Below are 16,359 nucleotides of genomic sequence, written 5' to 3' on the forward strand. Positions count from 1 at the left end.
CGAGACCAAGGTCATAGATGGGATGGGGTTTCACCAAGTAGATGCAGCAAAAGGCCTCAACTTGAAAAGATTTCCTCCTAAAATAACCTGTGAGACTTGGACACAGAATAGCTGTAAAATAAATAAAGAAAGAAAGAAATGTCTGGGCTGTGTATGGTACTCTATTTAGCACCTCAAAGATGGATGGGAAGGCAATATTGTCTGCAGCAATCCACAAAAGATTGCTTGGTGTTAAGGATTAAATTTGCTTGCTGTTAAGGATAAATATGCTTGGTGTTAAGGGCATTAGGACTCCTGCTCAAGATGGGCCTTGATCTAGCTGAGAGCTAAAAAGACATTCCTGGAAATCATCTTGGAAAGTGTGGAATAAGCAGACAAACCTGCAATTCACCCATGCAGGGACAAAAAACTGGAGAAGATACCGAGAATGAAAGCAAAAAACATCAAAGAGAAGCATCCTCTTAACTGGAAAGTTGGAGGATAAAGAGAGAGGATTTCCATGACAACAGGGTATGTGAGAAGAGACTGAAGCAAAACAGTAAATAGAGGTAAAGTATTCAAGAGGAAGTGCAAGTGATGATAACATCTCAAAAACCAAAACTCTAGAAAATTAGTATTATTCTTAAAATTATTAATATTTGGGAAATATACAAAGATTCCTGGTAATGGTATTTCTATAAATAACTGTGGAATAGAAAGTAGAGGCTACTGAAAATCATCAGGGTGGATAGTCAAAATTTTAGTCACCTGATCATACCAAGTACATGAAGAAATTGAGTGTCACAGTAATACCATGTGCCAGGATTGTGGCTAAGCTCATCTTTCAAAAGTTTATTACTACCAGGGCCAGTGGAACTATGCACAAGGATAAAAAGTCATGAGTAGGAGTGTCTTTAATGATTTTGAGGTTTAATGTCTATTAATTTTCAAGTTAAAAACTGCCATGTCTGTAGTTGCTAAAATATAGCAGGTACAGAAGGTGGACTAGCTACAGCAAAATCATTCATAAAGTCACCAGTGAAATAGCAGGTGGCTGTATTGTTAATGACATTTCTAAAGCAGTTTTCATTTAAGGCAACTCCTATGGCATGAACATTTCCTATGAAAAATAATATCAGTGTTAAATGCACCCAGCAGAGAAGAATTCAGCAAATCTATGAAATGTTTTGGCTTGCAATTTCTTTTATCTATAAAAAGAAGTCAAAAAAAGAAAAAAAAAAGAACTGATATTTTTTCTGATCTCAGGAAACTACTGAAAGGCAACAGGAAAACCACATCCCAAAGTGCTGCCAAATGAAAGGCGTGAAAACACAAATTTTAGTCCTACTTTTCTCAAGAAAAAATTTGTCTTTTCTCTTCAGACAATGCAGAAGAGGAAAGGGTTATTTTAGAACAGAGAAGCAGGCTAGGTGGCTCCATGAGCCATGCAGATATGTTCCTTGGGTTGATTTGCTCACCCTACAGCCTCAGGCAAAGCAGGACATATGCTCAGACTCTCTGGACAGAATCCCAAATTCAGAAAAATGGTTTGATTCTCAGTAACAACTTAATTTCCTTTCCTGTCCAATTTATTTAAAGCATTCTGTAGATGACATGACTTCTGCAAACATGTAATTGCAAACTTTAAAATTCTTCCCTAGTTTCAAGTAAATGTCCTTAAGGAAGAAAAACATTCATCAATGGTGAATCATATGTTTGCCCCTGAAATTAAGTCCCTTCTTAACTCTGAAGTACCTTAAGGGAAAATGTTTCATGCATGACCCTCAGTTGCAAAGGTTCTCTTATGCTTTAAAAGCCTTTAACTATATTTTCAGTGCCAAACTTGCAGCAGACAACTTTTTGGCCAGAGACCCATCTGGGTCTGACTCCTGAATGGAAATGAATGTTCAGCACTGAACAAAACAGACAGACTTCTATATCAGAGCATGTAACAACATTCTCTGCACAGAACTCCAAGTCCCTGAGAAGGTAGAAATAAAAAAGCAAAATAATTTTTTATATCCATATCAGTAGCATACAGAAATGTTCCAACTCGCTTTCAAAGTCTGACAGTTATTTATAATAATTCCTTTGAACATCTCCCAAACGTCCCCTGAACATCTCAAAATCAGAAGCAAAATGGGAGTTATTTGTCAGGGATATCCTTATGCTTACTTTTATTTGGCCTTTCTTGGTTGCAATACATTGTCAAGCAGTATACATTGAACTACATGAACATACCAAAGGTCACACTAAAATATATCCTGGAAAATCTATTTCAAGGGGATACATTTACTAGATGTACAATTAACCCATCAGGAGAAATAATTCAAATCACGCTTACTACAATGTCAGTAAAAAAGGGGAAAAAATCCTATTAACTTCTTCAGGAAGCTGATGAATTTTGTAGACCAGGTTAGGCTTTTGCAGAACAAAGCCTGGGTGATATCCAAGGGCAATGGATTTGGACATCAATCTTCAGGAAAGTCTGACCTAGCATGCATTTCTATTTAAAAGGTGGTTTTAATTTATAATCTGTTATTCCATGGGTATATCTACTCAGCTCTTTTTCTTTGAAATAAATCATACTATAACATCTCAGCAACCCATACTCAGACATCAACAGCTTCAGAGCTGACTTACCCTACTCACAAATGGAACAGGTGCATCATTACAAGGCTTTTTTCACACTACATTTATGCATCTACTACACACACCATACAGAATATATAAAAGCACAAACAATTCAAAGAGTGCTCACCATAAGTGAGAATATACAGTGGTTTTCCATTGGTATCCATAGTGGTTAGGCAAGGAGCTTTTGGTGAGATGGTTCCCCATCGCTGCAAGGCTGCTTCCAGGGAAGGAGGCCAGTTTGTTACCACTCCTAATTGCTCCCCACGCATAGCCAACATCTGGGCTCCTTCTGGCTTTGGCTGGTTTGGATCTGGCTGTTGAACTTATGATTATGAAAAGATATACAGTTACCATGTAAATTCTATACCTTGTGTATACCTGTGTAATCAAGAGAATAAGTTACCTTTGCAAAATGTTCTGAAAAAAGTAACATATAAGAAGGCATTGAGAAGCAACAGAGAAATGTAACAGAATAATTTAGTTTTAACTTTAACACAGATCAAGCAGCTGATGCGCCTCAGGAATGAAAAGTCCTTGTTCTTACACTAGTTCTACAAGAAGGGAAAGAAACTGCTGAGACAGCATGCATATATTTATCTTCAAAATAGTAAAACTTTCTTTATTCCTAAAGAGAGATGGAGAATACTTTTTCCTGGAAAAAATGCAGTAATGAGATGAACTGCAGAGCTACTGACAAAAATGTACTTTAACAAGTAACAGATTGATTTAAGTCAAGTTCAGTTACACGTTTTCTTATAAATTCCTGCAAAGACTATTTAAATTTCCACATCCTGGCGAATCTTAATTCTCAAAGCATTGGTCTTTTTTTTAAAAAGTTCCATTTACTGGCTTTATCTTTGTTTCTATCTTACATTTACTTCATTTTTCATGCTTCACTGTTACACAAAGGATGTTGTAAAACATTTAACATGCTCCCTCACTAATATATTTTCCCTTATTGGTGTTCCAAAGCACTGGCTGTAACCCACAGCTGAATGTTCTCAAAGCAAAACTTCCCTACACTCTCTTCTGTCATTCCTTTGCAAGCAGAACCAGGAGCTGAGCAAACAAGAAACACCTTTGACTCCACAGCACTATGTCCAAGCTTACTGCCAGCAGTTTCCACTGAATACCAATGATTTTTTGGTACTTGCCAGTACAGGAAGGGCTTACTTGTCTTTCTAGAAAGTCAATGTAGGAAACAAACATTTTACAGAGTTTGAATAAGTGATCCCCAAACCTTTTGAAAAGCAGTCATTTTACCTTCTAACAATTCCTCGAAGTCATCTACAAAGAACTCTCGTAATGGTGGTCGTTTGGGCCGTTTTAGTGTATTGACCAGCTGCTGAATCTTTGCTGACACTCTGCTGCTCACTGGTACTCCTGCAGGACAGGGATCAAGGGAGACATCAGTCCACAGCTACACTGCACCCATGAGTCAAGGTGGGGAAGGTCTAGGACTGCAAGGCACCACAGCTACAGTTTCATGCCATACCATGACTCAAATATTTAACATCAAAACACATAAGCAAAAAGGAACAGTGGTACCTAATGTAAATGAAACCAATACAATAATGTCAGAGCGACGTTGCAAAATTAGAGGGGAAACAGCACACAGACTGAGGGAGAGAAGCACAATGGAAAAAATGTCCCTACAGCAAATGTCAGTACCCTGAGAGAATTGCCTCAGCAATGGTCAGTGAGAAAACTGAACTGGCCCTTCCCATGATCATTGGCCATACCAACATTGTCTGACTAGACTGCAGCCTGGTGAAGAGTGTGGGTCATAGGCTCTGCCTGTTATTTATTCTGGGTTATTTTTACACTGCAGGGGACATCTGTCCAGTATCCATCTTAAACATGGTTCACATCCTTGTATTACTTCAGCATGTCCCTGTATTCTCTGAACACCCCTGCAGCCAATCCCAGCAATCTCCAAAGGGAGCATGCTTCCCCTTAGAGCACTTTGGAAAACACAGCTCTGAGCAGCAGCTGGGGCAAGGGGCATTTTTATAATGTAGTCCCATCAATCACCTCCCTGTTCCTTTTCTCTAGTTGAATGCAAAACCTCTCCAATGTGCACATCATCTGTTCCTGAACTAATAGCTTTCTGTCATTGCATTGCAGGAATTTCAACTTCTTACCCTTCCATAAGGTTAGCTCCAAATCTTTTAGCAAGTGGTGTTTAGAGCTGAAGCTACTAAGTTTAGATACAGTACACTTGGTCAACAGCTCCATGCTGTGCTGAAATATTGTTTGGTAAGTTTTAGAAAAGAGAAGCGGCAAATAAGGAAGGTTTACAAATAAATGTTAAAAAAAAAAAAAAAAAAAAAAAAAACCAAAAAACCAAAACTCAGAGAATAAAACTTCAAACATTAGTTTTCAAGATGTAGCCATGCTAGGACCTCACATTCTTTGTAATTTAAAAAAACAGACTAGGTGTAACCAGGCAGCATGATAATAGCAAATCTAAAGAGAATCCCTGGGGGTGTTTGCAAAACAGTTTCTGTGGGGAGTCAACTCTATGCTATCTTCATTGATATCAACTTCTTTTAGAACTGTAAAGGTGCTGCAAGTGAAAAGTGCCCAGGAAAAAAACCATGAAGAACACCCAAACAACAAGAGCAGATACATACAGTAACCACAAAAAAGGTCAGAATACTCAAAATAACCCTGCTTCAGTTTTGTGACATACCATCACCAGTCTCCATAAGCTCAGCATTGCCATACTTTGGTGCCACCCGTGCTGTTGATCCTTGGGGTCTTTCTACTTGTATTGAGTGTTCTGAGGTGTAAGTGGTAACATCTGGAGGGGCAGAATGATTTTCTGTGAAAAGTAAGTTAAAAGGTTTAACCGTGTACCTCTAATGTCACAGGGCATAAAAGCAAAAGGCAGAGGAAAGGAGACCACTTGAGGATTTTTCTCCCAACATATGAACAGGCGTTAAAGTTAATGCACAAAATGATTATACTAAACTATAATGTGTAGTATAATTTTAATAAATAAAGTTTGCACTAATTAAAGCAGGGCTGGATATCTGCAATCACATAAGCAATAGGCTAAAAGAATTATACAATTAGGCTGTAAGCTCTCCACTGACATCTGATTATACTTAAAGCTTGTGGATATCTGCAAATAGAAAAGACCTTGACAAATACACTTCTCATGGATTACTGTGTTAGTTTTTCTAAGTAAAAAGAACACAGCATGTTGTCAATCACTTGCAAATGCCAATGCATATCACTTTTATAACCGCTGTATTTTGACTATGTCAGTTTTAGTTAAGAAAGGAAAAAAGTCAATCATAGCAGGTTTGGAGACCAGAGGCAAAAAATAAAATGTAAAGAAACATGAACTTTGCATTCTTCATGGACACTTGCTTGTCTGCTATTTTTAGACAGAGATATTTCAATTCTTCCGCATAACAAAGCCTTGTCTTCCAGAAGGCAAACACGATTTGGTCTGACTCATGCCAGCACTGCTGAACAATTCCACTGAGATAATCTTTCTCTTTCATGGCCTGATAACTCAGCATGCTACCACAGTTCATCTTCCCATGTTTTCAAGTCTGAGTCTGTATTTCCTACGTATTTGTGCTATTTCTATAGATTGTCTCATAAATTTTTTGCAGGTTTTTACCCACTTTAGATTAGATGGAGATAAACACCACAAGCAAATAACAACTTTTCTTTCAATTGACATAAATGATCCCCAGCAGCCTCTAAGTTACAAAAGAAGGCAGGTCTTCACTCTGCTGCCATGGAAGTGAAGAGAAATGCATTCTATTTAACAATAGGGTAAGAGTCTTTCAAAATGCAAAAATTCTGGAAAAATGTCATCGTGTTCCAATACTGTTTTCAAGATGTGCTTCTTACTAAACCTTATCTTTAAGCATTATGGTACTGTAAGCACTAGAACACCAACTTCTACAGTAAATTTAATCTCAAACATAATTTTAAAGCACTTTCACTTTATGAGTTTTGAACTCTGAAACATTGTGATTCTTGTGCATTTAATCCCAAATTTAAGCACCATCAACACAGAAAACTAATTTTTTTGCTACATATACCAGAAAAGGATGCTAATAGATGCTTATTTTGCATGTCTCTCATTTAAAGGTAGCATTTGACAGGCAATCATCATGCAGATTTAAGACATGACATTAATTTCTGCAGCTGTTATTTAATGTTTATATTCATGAACATCATAAGGACTCAATCCTATCACCCAATCAGATTATCTGGTTGAGGAAGACATGAAATGGCTTTCATTGAGCAACCCAAAAATGTCTTGCTTCTACACGTGTCCAGTTGGAGCTTTTTCTTCTGATCACATCTATTGTTACAATTTTACTGAAACAAACACCTTACATTGTGCTATAAGTACAATAGATTGAAGTTTATGCCGGTAGTTGCTTGAATAATGTCTTCATTTCAGGTCTTCATTTCTTGTCATTATCAACTATTTTAGACTCAGCACAATTTTTTGCCCTTTCCTGTTAAGTGGCAAGAGCTTTTTATAGATTGTGATTGTATTACTCAATAACTAAGTCAATTAAAAAATGCTGATGTTTATCTTTTTCTCTTTACTTATAATGCAGTTTTGCAATGCATATGGGAGATCATGACTAAGAAAATAATTGTACTTAGTCAGCTATTAGTAACATGAGAATGTATTTTTAAAGTGAGCTGCATTTGCTTACATCTTTCCAGTGAAGTATTCCCATCTTTCAGACTTTGCAAGGCAAAATGAAGTGGAGTTAAAGACTAATTTTTTTTTTTTTTTAAATGCATGGGGCAGAAGACACATGAGCAGGGATGCTCTTCCTTCAAAACTCTGTGCTTAAAACCAAATTCTTCTTTGTTACACATGGTGCTGAGCAGAGGGAAAGAACATAACAAGAGTCCTGCTCTTTTGTAAAAGGCTTTCGTTTTGAACAAACAGCACTTGCACTTGAAGTTGCCTAAAAGAAACTCTCTTCCCAAGGTTTCCACCATGGCTCAGTCAAGGAGTTTTCATGCTGTGGCTGCCCAGCTGCTATTTACTTTTATCCTGAAGAAAAGGAATACTGAGGTTTGTCTTGATGTGTTCCTTTATAGTATCTGCTTAACAGATGTCTTATCATGGCATTATCTACAGTGCTAAGTTTCATCCATTAGATTTACAAATCTTTGGTCAGTTAGCATATCAGAGTCAGGCTTGGAGAAATGAAAATCATACAAAGATTTGGTCTGAATGACTTCTAAAGAAAAAGATAATTGTTATTGTATGCGAAATGTACCCTTTTTTGTATAGAACAGTCAATCCAACCTTCGGCTATAGGCAAAATCTACAGAGAGTTGCTTGGTCTTACGTCAGGTAATGTGAAGAATTGTTTGAGGTTTCATTAGGAATCACGACCCTGACACATCTGCTCACTGAAAAGTAGAAACTGACAGCTGCATGACTTCAAAGCACTTCCTCCATCAAACATACATATTTGCATCACCTCCTATTCCCATCTCTTCCAATATCCTTGCATTAGGAGATCACAGACAGAACAGCTGTTTCCAGTTAAGGCTCTCTTCATTTTTGCCACTGGAGCAACATCATTTACCCCATTTCATGAAGACCACAAAGGCCAAAAAAAGCAGAGCACATTCGTGGAGGGATAGAGTACGTGCAGTGACAAAACCCCACATCTGAGGAGAAGCAAAAAGTGGAGGAATACTTTCAGTGGAGTTTTGGAAGTTCACATAAGCACCAGGTATTTGAAAAGTCTCCAGGAACTCAAAAAGCATTCCTGCAACACTGTACTTGAAGAAAATGCAGCTTTTACTCCCAAATAAACTGGCTCTTCTGGTTGTCAGGGATGTGAAATCCAGAGTCAGAGATGCAGATGCTTCCATTAGCTGGGTTTTTCTTGTACTGATGTCCAGGTGACAGATTGTATTTTAAACTAGTCTCCAGTGTAAGTTAACATTCCCCCTCAGAACACAAGAATTTCCAAGCTGTCTGAAAACCATCAGCCATGCTGATGGCACATGCTTTTATATTTATTTGATTAGCAATCTATGTAGCCTTTAATGTGGATAGAAGCCTTTGATTTTCAAACAGAAACATATTTGAAGCATATAAAAGAAACATTAAATGCACCTATAGGATCAAAACTTTGAAGTGGGATTATTAACTTTATATAGATTTACAATGATAGGCAAGCATTGTGTAATTTTCATTGTATGACCTTTGTGAGCTTTGGGGTGTGCTTTCTGTCCCTGATTTTTATAAACATAGAAATCCAAAACATGTAATACCAACAAATGAAAGCTTGAAGGTCTTAGAGATCTGCACAATACTGACCCAAAGAAGGGCAAAAACATCAGATCTTTTTAACAGATTTCACAGGTTTGACCTCTAAATTCAAGAATTACTGAACACAGCTATGAACACACCTATACCAAACTAGAGATTTTGCCTATTGCTTAATGCAGACCCCTGAGCATCTTAAAGCTGAGAATAAATATTTAAATTATATCAATCCCAAACTAGAACTTTGGCTACAATAAAGCAGCAGCAGTCAAATTAAATGAACAGTGTAACATTAAAATCATATAATAGCTTATGCAAATTATCCAATTGATTCACAAAGATAACTCTGATTATATTATAGCCAAAGCTTTTTACCAAATTCCTTTTCAGGACTGTATTGGTATAATTAAACTGGAAAAAAAATCTCCCTTTCACTTTGTGATGCACTCTGGAGGTAAAATCCTAGTGGATATCAGAATAGAGGGTTTTTTTTGGGTTGCCATTAAGGTCCTCCCTGTTGCACCTTGAATTTGTATTTATCGAAATTAGCACCTTCAGAGTATGGCCTTACATATATACAGTTGATTTCTCTCTTGCAGGCTGGTCTGTCTCTGGAGGACAACTCCGTGACCAAACAAACATCAAGGCACGGCAACATATGTTCTTTGTGACCAAGAACTAACTGTCTCTGATAGCTGAGAAGCCTTAAGGAACAGGATTACTCTTCTCTCCTACCAAAGGTTATTATTCATCTATCATCACTGGCCCACTGCCTTGGAAAGAGTGAGGCTTTCTGCAGGGTTACTTCAAATCTATTACCTCTTGGAATACATTTAAATGCAAAATCTAACTTCTTGGATAGGAAAGAAACAAAATAACAATTTCATTTCAAATTCTTAAAGAATGCAGCTCACCCATGAAGAAATACATATTACAGTTATAACTGTGCAGCTTCTCTTACATTTCCAGTGATTTTAGCAATGACTGATGGCAACCACAAGATCCCAGTCTCATCAATCAGATTTTGTGCCCAAATGACCTTTACATTACTACAGCTCAATTAGTGTCCAAGAAGAGATGCAATTTAAGGCATCTTATTGTCAGAATGAATGAAATGTGCATACACTGAGGTAAACTCAACTGTTTCCTTCAAAGGCAAATCTTTCTAGTCAACAAGGCACAATAAAACATGTACATATAAGAAACAGTAGTTTCCCTCTTCTGCAGAGTAGTGCCATCTTAATTTAGCTCTATAAATGCTGTATTATTTACCACAAGCTCAGTGATTATAAAAGACGTACTGTGCCAGATTTAAAATTACTAAAATGTCAAATTATAAAGAAGCTATATTTAAAGACACATTAAGACTTTGTGTATGAGTAATGCAACCTTTCAGAGTTTGGATAAATTTAATTCTCTATGCTATAATTTCCTCTAGCATTTCAAGATGAAGTCATAGAAAATAATCAAATGCAATGATTAACGTGTTCCCAATGTATGTGTTTCTAAAACAAGGTTCTAAGCATTCATTTAGCATGAATTTATGAATACAATACAAGTTCTTTTCCTGACTGCAATTCAGCCACTCTGGATCATGATGGGAGGATTACTGGAAATACAGGTGTTACATCAAGCTATACTCATAGCAAAACCAAAGAGATATGTACTCCCAATCCAACACATAAAATCATGAACACTGCAGATGCTTTCATGTATCTCATTACATGTGCTTGAAAAGGAAATGTCAGTTGGAGAACAGTCACACAGAACTGTAGTAAGAGAGGAGTAAGATTGCTTTATCTGTTCCAACAAAGACTGCAACAGATTTTTAGTGAGAACCCAAACTACACTCCCCAGCAAGAAGACACACAAAGCAAAGGCCTTGTATGAAAAGCAGCTGAAGAGTGAATGGAAACCAAGCCTTGCTCTCCACATATCCAATCAAACAGCTGCCTCGTGTTAATAAAGACCAGTATCAATGGCACAATATTCAGAAATAATGTCTGTGAAGCTTAGCCCTAATGGAAAGTTTTGACTTCCTAGCGTCTTTATAAAGGAAATAAGCAAGATATTAATAATAACAAATCCCTTCTCTGAAGCTATATAATGGTCTCTCCCATGGAGTACAATTGCTAGATATGCCAGTTCAAGTATTCTAAATTCAATTAAGGGCAGAAAAAATATGTTTGAGAGGACTACTGTTAACAGAATTATCAAAAATCACTCAAGCTATGTAATTAAAGTGGTGCAGCAGTGGAGGAAACTCATATGCAAGCAATCCCTAATGATGCATGCACTGATTTTCCTTACTGATGAATCCTACAGAGACCTTTATGGTGCTAAGTAATGGAAGTCATGCAACTGTACATTTTAAAGTATTTGGCAACAACAGCTAGACCCTATTTGCCACAACATAAGCTTACCCTCAAATCTAAACTGCTTTTCTTTTCCCCTCCTGAAATAGGAAAGTAGGACTTTCTCTCCATGTAATATATATAAATATTAAAGAGCAAAGAAGCAGCACAGGAAAGACTTTTGTAAGACTTCACACAGCAGCATCAGCTGAATGTGAGAGTCAAAATTCATGTTAAACTGGACACATTCAACACATCTGTATACTGACCTATATGTGTTTGAGCCATAACATCAGCTAGTCTGTGTGCAGCACCACTGCCTCCACTTTGTGTGGAGGAGGAGGAAGTGGTTGATGTGGTAGAGCCGTGGATCGCTTGACTGATCCAATGTTCCATGTTTATACTCCCCTGGCTGGAGGTGGGAGTTCCCTGGGAGTCGCCCTGTACGGAGCCTTCGTCTTCTGAACCAGAAGAAGTATCTAGTAATTAAAAACAGCTTGTTAACTTGCAGTGCTTTGGGGTTTTCTTAACAGAAATAACTCGTATTCATATGAAAAATCTCAGGAAAGTGCCATGAATAAAATATCTGCAAGGTAGGCAAACATAATGAGAAAACTGCAGCACTGAAAGCCCTGAAACTAAGTCAGTTTCTAACTGTGCACTTCTCCTGCTCTAAGGTCATGGCGTGTGTATTATTGTACAAAAAAAAAGAGATAATTAAAGTATTCCTTTTTAATGTTAAACACAGAATCTTCTGAAGATCTCCAGCCAGCAGAGAATATTTAAAAAAACTTTCCCAAGGTCACTCCACAAAGTCTGTGAGACACTTTTCCAATTGTACAAAGTCCAATCCTCAGTGAAATGGGAGTCTCAGCTGGATTCAGTGAGTATGAGAAACATGAGATATGGGGTGTTTTCACAGTCTAGTAGATAAAAAAGTAGATAAACTTGAAAAGGAATGACACAACTAATTGCTAAGATAATGTTACATTACATTGTTAGGGAATAAACTAGAAATGTGAAAGGAGCTTAGACTGCCATAAAATATGACAAGCTGGCCATAGTTAGGTCCTTGTAAACCCAAAAGGACCAGTGCAAGCTAAGGTATCACCAAGGGCAAAGCAGTCATGTGAACTGTCCCTGTTGACTTTTCCACTACTCAGTTCACCTTCTCTTCAAACAAACCTCAGTTAAGCTCAGTGTGCATCAAATGACATTTCCATTACTGTCTATGCTGACAGATTAGCAGTTCCCATCAGCACAAAGAACCACTTTTAAAATTCACATAAAAATAGAGAGATACTCACCTGGAGGTGTGTAGGCATCCATTGATGTTTGCACCACCAATGAACGTCGTTTTGAGGGCATGGGCACTGCCATTTTCCTTTCTTTATGTTTAGCAAGGGCTGCCTGCACTGCTTCTGTGTGGACATCTGGAAGGAAAGAGGTGTGAAGCCAGAGTTAGACAGAAAGGAGCTGTTCTCTGTGCATCCAGCAGACCTGGCACAGACTCTGCATGTGCCAGCTGGGCTGACAAGGCACGTCCCGTGATGGGAGGCCAGGAACACACAGAACCTCAGAGGAACTGCTGGAGTTCTCCTCTGTAGAAAAAGCAGCCACAGTGAAAAGTGCTGCACTAACAAACAAGCCCTTTGAGCTGTATGATATTCCCAGAACAGTGCTGCAGTATTTGAAGAGCAGGAACATCACTTCCCCAGGGCAAACCTCTGTTTAACCATGGGCTGCTACTTCAGTGACCATTGCTGTTTGCAGTGGAACTGTGGTGTATTAACATTGGCCGTTTTTAAAATGGATAAGCTTTCCAATTTACAGAGAAGTCACACAGAGTAAGTGAACAAGAACATTTTCTTGAAGGGTAAAAGGTATATAAAATGCCACAACAGAAATGGCAACAGGTCCCTCATTCCCAAATCCTTCTCCTGCCACTGTCACTTAGCATTATTCATAGAAAATTAAGTGCTATGTAGGGCTGGCCTGAGGTGGAATGAGGAAAAAAACACCCTAAGCACAGATGTGGTGCTTTGCAGGCAGGTGGTGCACACAGCTCACACCAGTCCACTCCACAGTACCCAACAGATCCCTTCTCCTTGGGGAGGTGAACAGCTTCTCTACCTTCCCCATGTATTTAAAGCTGCCTGTCTCCCAGAGTCTTTTGAAAAAGGCCATTTATCATGGCTAAAAGATGTGAGTGACTTTTTGATAATGACTTTGTTTTAAGCACCATTCTTTAATTACTACCTAACTACATATTTAAATAAGTCTGCTTTTAGTTTACTACCTTGCACTGTCTGCATATTTCAATGGAGTTGGGACATATATTCACGTGAGGTGAGGGCATGCAAAAGACATGGCAGCCAACAGGAGTTTCTTGTGGGTAAAGAAGTTGCCACATATATTGATTGTGTGACATCTTGCCTTTTAACCAGTTGACACTGGCCAGCTGTTGAAAATACAGCAATTTGTGTGATAGTTTAGCTGTTCCCATTTGTGGATCAGGAGCACAGCGAATCAGGTCTAATCCATAGTGATCCCACTTGTGCTGCTGCTGCATCTCCTGGAAGACCACCCTCACAGGCTGGGTTGGCAGCACAGTGTCATTATCCTGCTCTGTATGGATGTGAACAGGCAATGTGCCTCAAGAAAAGCAACAGGAAAGAGAAGAGTACCTATATATGTGTGTGATTACATACATACATATATATGTGTATATATGTGTGTGTGTATATATATATATATATATATATACACATATATAAAGCATTGGTTGAATCACATTTATGTAATTTGTGAGTAAAAACCTGGAAGGATTTGATGATAAGCTGCTGATAAGCTGCAGTGTCTCATTTCCAGTAATGCTATTTCCTATCTTTTGCCAGGGTTTAAGCACCTCTCAGTAGAAATACAACAGGGAAGAGTAAGAAAAAGAGCATTAACAGCTGCTTCTGTGAGTTGCTTTCTTTTCTTTTGTTTTAAACCATGAAGAGGATGAGAATATCAGCAAAGAAAAGCAAACAGCAAAGCTGGAAAACTGTTCTCAAAAGATAAAAGAGCCATGCAGCTGATGGACCAAAATGAAGGAAGAACCAATGCTATCATCAACCCAGAGAACAGGAATTTCTCTCCTGTCATTATTTTTAAGCTTAAAGTTTAAGGTCTTTCTTATAATTAAAAGCTGATGAAAAGTTTATGTGAAAAGTATCAGAAAATTTATGTGAAAAGTATCACACTATGAAAAAAAAGAATATAAGTCTTACCTAACAGCATGACCCCAAGATAAATTCCTACCTGCTCACTTCACACCAATGTCAATAAGGTGCACAGGACTGAACATGCTCCCTAATAGTTTCTTATCTGTTAAAAAGGGAAAATTCTTGGTTTTCCTTCAAAGGATAGCAATTAGATATCAAGCAGTAAAAAAAAAAAAAAAAAAGAGCTTTCCCTCTAAAAAACCTCAACTAAGACTCTGCAGCAATTTTTGAAAGAGAAATTTTGGAAGAAAATAACTTTTGCTGATCAATACAGGAGGGACTATTTTTATGTTATTGTACACAGAATTGTGTTTTAACTGTGTCAGGAGGGAGAAGAAATTCTGCCAAAAATTTTTGAAGGAGGACAGCTGACAGAAAATCATTAAAATGCTTAGTGACAACTGGATGCTGAATCAGAACTTGTGAATTCTGTGATTTCCTTTTTGATGCTGTTTTGATATAAGAAGGTAGACTCATCAGCTTAATTAAAAACACTCTGCAGGGTTTTAATTTTCAAATGAGTCCACAGGAGCCCAGAAATTGAATTGTTTTCCTAATAAGGTACATTCTTGATGTGTTTATTTGTAATGGGCTACCATGGAATAAACCACACTATAGATAGCTAAAAAAACCAAACCCAAAACCTCACAGGAAAGCAAAACAATGTCAAAACCAAGAAACTCCGAATAAACAAGAGGGAAGCTGACTGGGAGGAAGGAACATACACACCTGCTCCCAGCCCAGCCTGCAAGCTCAATTATTTAGAAGGCATTACTCAGATTATGGAGGCTACCAAAAAACCCTGGGACACACGTCTAGAAAATGCTGAGGACAGATAATCCAGAGATGGTCCAGGGAGCATCAACAAGAGTTTACAGGGTTTTAGGGTGAGTGGAATAAAATGTAGCTTAAACAGTCAAGCTTGGGTGAAGAATCTTTTCACAATGTTCTCTCTCAGGAATAAAATTTTTGGCTAAAAAAAGTTTCTCTAGGCACATAAAGAATGGCTAAGAATTGGGTAAAGAAAGAATAACAGCTGATGCAGAATGTATGTTCTTCCTTTTGAATGAAAGCCTATTGGTGGGTTCTGAAGATGCTCTTAACCTGTCTGGACAGCCTTGTACAGAGGGGATTTGGTTAAGCTATGAGCAGCCTTCGAGCCCTTCATGCCTCAGGACCAAGACCCAAACACTGAGAAATCAGAGAGATGAGGGAAAGACAGAGTGATACTTCAGAATTACACTTGAGAGCAACTCATGGGTTACAATATCTATCCTGTAACCACGACAGAAACAGTAAGGAGGTTTGTTCCCAGCAAATATCAGCTTCAGATATGCACTTTGCACACTTTGCTTTTCCCTAGGTTTTAGCTTTGCTTTTCTGGTCTACAAACCAACTTTGCTTATGTAGCTCAAGGAACGTTAACCAAAATGCAGCTAATAATCTCTTACTGTACTGTCATGAAGCACAGATTTAAATCCAAGTTGAAACATACAATCATCCATACAACATACCAGCATCCCTGGTAATCTGCTTCTCATGAATTTGAACAGGAGTGTGGTAGCTCTTTCCCTTGGTCAAAGATGGGCCATGGTGCCCATCCTATTTTATGTAATTCACTGCTTCCTCAAAGCTGTCCTTTACAGCTACTGAAAAAATACAAGGAGACTTGCAACAGGAATTTATACAACAGGAACTGGATGCTCCTTATTCTCTAAAGAAAGGAAACCACATTTGCAATCCACACTGGGACAAAGTCAGAAGACATATGCAAATTCCTTTGGGACAGGAAACTGCTATCCCCCCAAACCCCATCATCACAAAGCAGTTT

General features: G+C 38.0%; 1 protein-coding gene across 7 annotated transcripts in view; it reads right to left on the minus strand.

The window, feature by feature from the left end:
- Positions 1-16,359, minus strand: part of DIP2C (disco interacting protein 2 homolog C) — a 307,254-nt gene that overhangs the window by 101,703 nt on the left and 189,192 nt on the right. For 6 of the 7 annotated variants that reach the window (XM_064388801.1, XM_064388720.1, XM_064388405.1 and 3 more), the window contains 5 exons: positions 12,567-12,692; positions 11,529-11,738; positions 5,312-5,443; positions 3,880-3,999; positions 2,741-2,938 (listed from right to left, as the gene is read on the minus strand). In XM_064388801.1, the coding sequence (XP_064244871.1) occupies positions 2,741-2,938; positions 3,880-3,999; positions 5,312-5,443; positions 11,529-11,738; positions 12,567-12,692 (786 nt within the window). The remainder of the gene's footprint in view (positions 1-2,740; positions 2,939-3,879; positions 4,000-5,311; positions 5,444-11,528; positions 11,739-12,566; positions 12,693-16,359) is intronic. The other variant, XM_064388492.1, reaches the window with a different exon arrangement.

The sequence above is a fragment of the Passer domesticus genome, chromosome 1 (assembly GCF_036417665.1).
Source record: "Passer domesticus isolate bPasDom1 chromosome 1, bPasDom1.hap1, whole genome shotgun sequence".
Taxonomy (NCBI): Eukaryota; Metazoa; Chordata; class Aves; order Passeriformes; family Passeridae; genus Passer; species Passer domesticus.